General features: G+C 36.7%; 1 protein-coding gene across 1 annotated transcript in view; it reads left to right on the top strand.

The window, feature by feature from the left end:
- Positions 1 to 5,057, top strand: part of LOC107655091 (GRB2-associated-binding protein 1) — a 96,384-nt gene that overhangs the window by 80,943 nt on the left and 10,384 nt on the right. Inside the window, exons 8-9 of the mRNA XM_016442512.1 lie at positions 1,199 to 1,282; positions 4,427 to 4,520. Coding sequence (XP_016297998.1) covers positions 1,199 to 1,282; positions 4,427 to 4,520 — 178 coding nt within the window. The remainder of the gene's footprint in view (positions 1 to 1,198; positions 1,283 to 4,426; positions 4,521 to 5,057) is intronic.

Genomic DNA, 5,057 nt, shown 5'->3' on the forward strand with positions numbered 1-5,057 from the left:
ATATCAAAATAATAAACAAAAACAAAAGAACAATACAACATAATAAATAAAGAATGAAAACCTTTGTTACATGTACTTACTATAGTAATTCCATTAAAGTATACATAATTACAAGAAACTAATCCTAAACCCAACCCTAACCCTATAGTAAGTACATGTTGTAAATTACTTAATAATTACTTAATCTGTAAGTTATAAACTACTATAAAACACACTGACCAAATAAATAGCTTGATGTGCATCAAAGTCATGTGACTCAATAATTAGCTCCGAAGATTGGCTCAGTCAATCAGACCATAATCTGCCACATACATTTTATTGGCAAAGTTTTCTTATTGGCCAAGTTTACATACAGCTTATTGGCCAAGTAGTGCATGTAGAGTAATGAAATAGGTCTTCTTTAAAATAATTTTTCTATTTTCTAAACATGGGCCAAGCACAATACTCACTGTTTTCATGTCATTCTCAAATGTCCAGTGTCATTTCTACTGCTCTTCAGACCACAGCTTATTGTATTTGTTGTGTATTTGCAAGCTTTTTCTGAACATGGTGTGATTCAAACAGCTTTGGTGGCATTTTAAAGGCAGTTGTTGGGTACATGTTGTGTCTTAGTTTGTTTGTCCTCTCTCTATCTTTTTAGTGGCTACTCTATATAGGTTTAAATATTAGTTTCTGTTCTGTCTGGTTTCTATCTCTTCCTGTATCACACTTTTAACCTGAACACTCACATCTCCTTCAGTCTTAGAAATCATTGTGATATTCTGCTCTTTTGGCCTGTTGTTTAATTGTGGCCATCATTACTGTTGACTTGTGGTATTTTCTTGTGGCAGCTATATGCATATAGCAGAAAAAATATGTTGGTTTAATTTTTCTAATATTACATAGACATTACTGAACCCTTCTGTCTGGCTGAGCCACATGCTGGCGTGTCGTCGGTTGGTGTTTATGCTTTACTCACCCACGTGTGTCTGTTTAACCCTGTGCATGTCTCGTCTTTGTGGGGAAGCCTTGTTCATCGCATGTCTTAAATGCATGAAGAGTTGTTGCCATGGCAGCAGCCCAACACATATCTGTTCGGCGAAAGAGAAGAGGCACGAGTGATCAAGGCTAAATTGCATGGGTGTGAAGTTTAGAAGAAGACAAGGCCGATTCTTTCAAAGGAGACATGTAACAAAGAAGTTTTCTCTCACCAATTCAGGTCAGAGCCCTAAAATAAACAGAGCAGTCGGTCTTGAGCGAACCGACTCCCAAACCATAGGTGAATTCTCAAGACGGCGTAAGGGTACGTACCTCGACAGAATGCTACTCTCACTGTGTACCTCCTCAGTTCTGAGGTGTAATTTCAATAAGCTCTAATTGTGAATGACACATTGAATACAGTAATAGAACAAATCAAATTTAATAAAAAAACTGGCCCTCACTGCATTTTTGATTCACAGCTGTCAAGTCCATGATATAAGTGACTTACAAACTGAGAATTTGGCTATTTTCTCGCAGCAGAAAAATATGGTTCTAACTAGGGACCTTTTTTAAAATTTTAGAATTTATTTGGATAAAATATAAAATAATTATTATTTATTATAATTAATTGATCAAACTATAATTTTTTTAATATTGCACATTTATAATTTAATTAGACAAAATATATATTGATGCAAATTTTCAATATTATTAATATCAGCCATTTATTGGTTATCGGCCATAACATGAAAAAGGTTATATCAGTGTATTCCTGGTACTCATATTTTAGAGTGCTCAATGTAGTTCTTTTTACACATATGTTATAAATGAAAGTGACAACCACATTTTATACTCAAATACACTTCCTTAAATGTTCTGGACTTATAACCATATACAGGGTTTGAAATTAACACCCGCCAACCCGCCAAATGCGAGCGCAAATACTGAACTCGTGAGACATCATGACATTATCGAGTAAAAACAAACAAAACACACCTACAGAGGCGTGCATACGCGACGTGATGACGTCTGGTTAAAGTAGACATCACAGGCTTTATTGCGCGTGCGCATTTAGAGTGCGATATTTCACTGCATGATTCAGTTTATTAATATGCATTAAGAATGATCACATAATTCAAGACATATATATTACTCAACATTTATTAACTGTTACTCTGGTTACAGGCATTATTTACACCTTCATAGAATAGGGGGCTTGACTTTGCTTATTCTTTCATACAGAGAGAGTATTCAAGCTACTTTGACACCATTCATTGTAAATATGGTTTCCAGTCCCAAACACTGACTGTGTGAATGTAGCCTATCATACAAACATTCACTACCTGCAGTGTGTGGAGGAACTTGGCTTTCCACTCAAATATTTTATAATTAAGTCACTGATGCTGTTGCCTATCCGTTGCATTGTCTGTTGTGTGCACAGATTGCGGTCCCTGTGAAGGCTGTTGGATTTATTACTTAAATTGCTCAGCTGGTTATTAAGCAAATTAATTTGATAGATGAGGTTTTAAGGTTCTGGTAGAGTGATGCTTGTGCTTAACTGATGGAGGGAAGCTAACACACTTGATATCGCAGGTTAAACTAACTGATTAACATTTGACACTCAATCATCAGTGTCTCTACAAACACCTTTCACTGTCATACTGCTCACTGACCCACGAGTCATAAACATTATAAACACTTAACCAACACATTTGCATAAGCATTTTTGAGTCATATTGACGAGAGCTGAAAGTGGGCGGATGAATCGTATTATGACTAACGGTGTGAAGAGCAATCCAGGTGTCTGGATAAAATCTTGGGAGCTTCCTGATGCTGCTTTGTTTAATGGCATCGGGATATGTTTGCCATCAGGAAGTCCAAAGATAGGCTGCTCTTCAAAAGTTTGGGGTTGTTAAGGTTTTTTTTTTATGTTTTTGAAATTCTCTTATTATCACCAAGGCTGCATTTTTTTTTTTGATAAAAAAAACAGTTAAAACAGTAAAATTGTGAAAAACTATTAGTATTCCAAATAACTGTTTTCTATTTTAACACATTTTAAGATGTAATTTATTCCTTTGATGGATGATTTACAGCAGCCGTTACTCCAGTGTTAAAAAAAAACAACAACAAAAAAACGTCTTACTGACCACAAACTGTTGAACGGTACTGTATCTGCCATCAGGGTGTCTGAATACCGAATATACTAAATAATAATAATAAGGCTTAAAGGAATAGTTCACCCTAAAATGAAAATTTGCTTAAAATGTACTCACCTTCAGGCCATCCAAGGTGTATATGACTTTGTTTTTTCATGGGAACAGATTTGGAGAAATGTAGCATTACATAACTTGCACACCAATGGATTGTCTGCAGTGAAAACATCACAAGTGGGTTTATCAACTCTTTGGACTTCTGACGGCACCCATTCACTGCTGATGAAATGCTAAATGATATGCTATCAGAGCAGTACAAAGATGGCTAGAAAAAAATAAATAATTGAAACATCAAAAATAAAATCATACATTTTGTGATTTGTGTGTATATATGTATATGTATATATGAGCAATATCACTCTCGTACTCGAGCGATACTGGCTCTATATCAGCATGGCTGTGATTAGGCCAGAGGCACGAGGCCGCAGGCCGAGTGCTGGAGGCAATCACAGCCGCTATAGAGTATATATATATATACACACACACACACACACACACAAGTTCAGGGCCTTGAGATGCATATCAGTCTGTGCTTTCTTCCCTCAAACACTGGCACCAGCTGGTGTGCGTTTCAGCCAGCTACAGCTAATCCTCTGTTGCCAGATTGGGTGTATCTCAGCTCAGCAGAGTTTTGGGCCAGCTGAATGAACTAAATCAGATGCTGCGTATATGTGAGAAGGGGAAGTGAAGAGGATATGTATGATTATCACTAGTTTTTGACCTTCCTTTGGCGGTGGCCTTCTTTTCAACCTTTCCACTTTTCTCTCAGGTCTGATTTAATTTCTCGTGACTCGGTCCTGTATTGGATTTAAGTCTGTTGTTAAGTGGGAAAAAATGAAGTGAAACATGCTTGTCCCACTGAAGAAAGGTGACTTAGTTACTTCTGACTCCAATTATGTACTAAATAGCAGACATCGCCCTCTACTGGCTAAAAGTAGAGAACCACCATCTAAATTACATGCAAATTTGTGTGTAAATATTTGTAAATCTTTATTAGCAAATTGTCCCATTGAATTCCTTCCAACAGTTTATGTAAAAATGTTTCTATGAATAATTTACACACAATTTTGTTCGGCTTTGAACACACAAATTTGTTCACTCAATTTTATTGTAATTTATTTATTATTTTTTTATATTATTTATCTTGTTGATAGTAACCACGTATTAGGCCAAACCTTTGGGTGATACTGATCTGGAACATTTGGAAAATTTTTCTGCATTAAACTGATGGATTTATTTTGTTATTTTTGCAGTTAAGCCGGCCCCTTTGGAGATCAAGCCTCTAGCTGAGTGGGAGGAGTATACGGCGCCGGTCCATTCCCCTGTGACCAGGTCCTTCACGAGGGAGTAAGTGTTGGGCATGTTTCCTCTGAAACAGATCAGTATTTAAGCATGATTCTGCATGGCCTCAACACAACAGACACCACAGGCTAAATAACTAATCATTCATGCATTCCTGTAGTCTTGTCCTAACATCCCATAATAGTAAAATGGTAGTGATGATAGTAAAACGATAGTAAAACGTAATTTATGTTCATAAGTGATGTGGCTGTCATCACTAACTAACATCACATAATAACAAAAGTGGTGGTGATGACAGTCCAATAAAGGCATGAATTGTATTCTTGAATTATTTATTGATTTAATACATTGATGTAGGTGCCATGAGGTTCATGTGTCTGGAACGCTTAAAGTGTGTGTGAATCAATGCCACTGAAGGTCTTTTTGACTGCCAGTGTGTTTTGGGTTCCACATTATCAGCCAAAGACATCCAGCTCAGACCTTGCATTAATCCAGACAGCGAGAGTTTGTGTTGCTGTTCTTTGTGTGTGTGTGTGTGTGTGTGTGTGTGTGTGTGTGTGTGTGTGTGTGTGTGTTTGTGTG

This window comes from Sinocyclocheilus anshuiensis, unplaced genomic scaffold, assembly GCF_001515605.1.
Source record: "Sinocyclocheilus anshuiensis isolate Anshui unplaced genomic scaffold, SAMN03320099.WGS_v1.1 scaffold1231, whole genome shotgun sequence".
Classification (NCBI taxonomy): Eukaryota; Metazoa; Chordata; class Actinopteri; order Cypriniformes; family Cyprinidae; genus Sinocyclocheilus; species Sinocyclocheilus anshuiensis.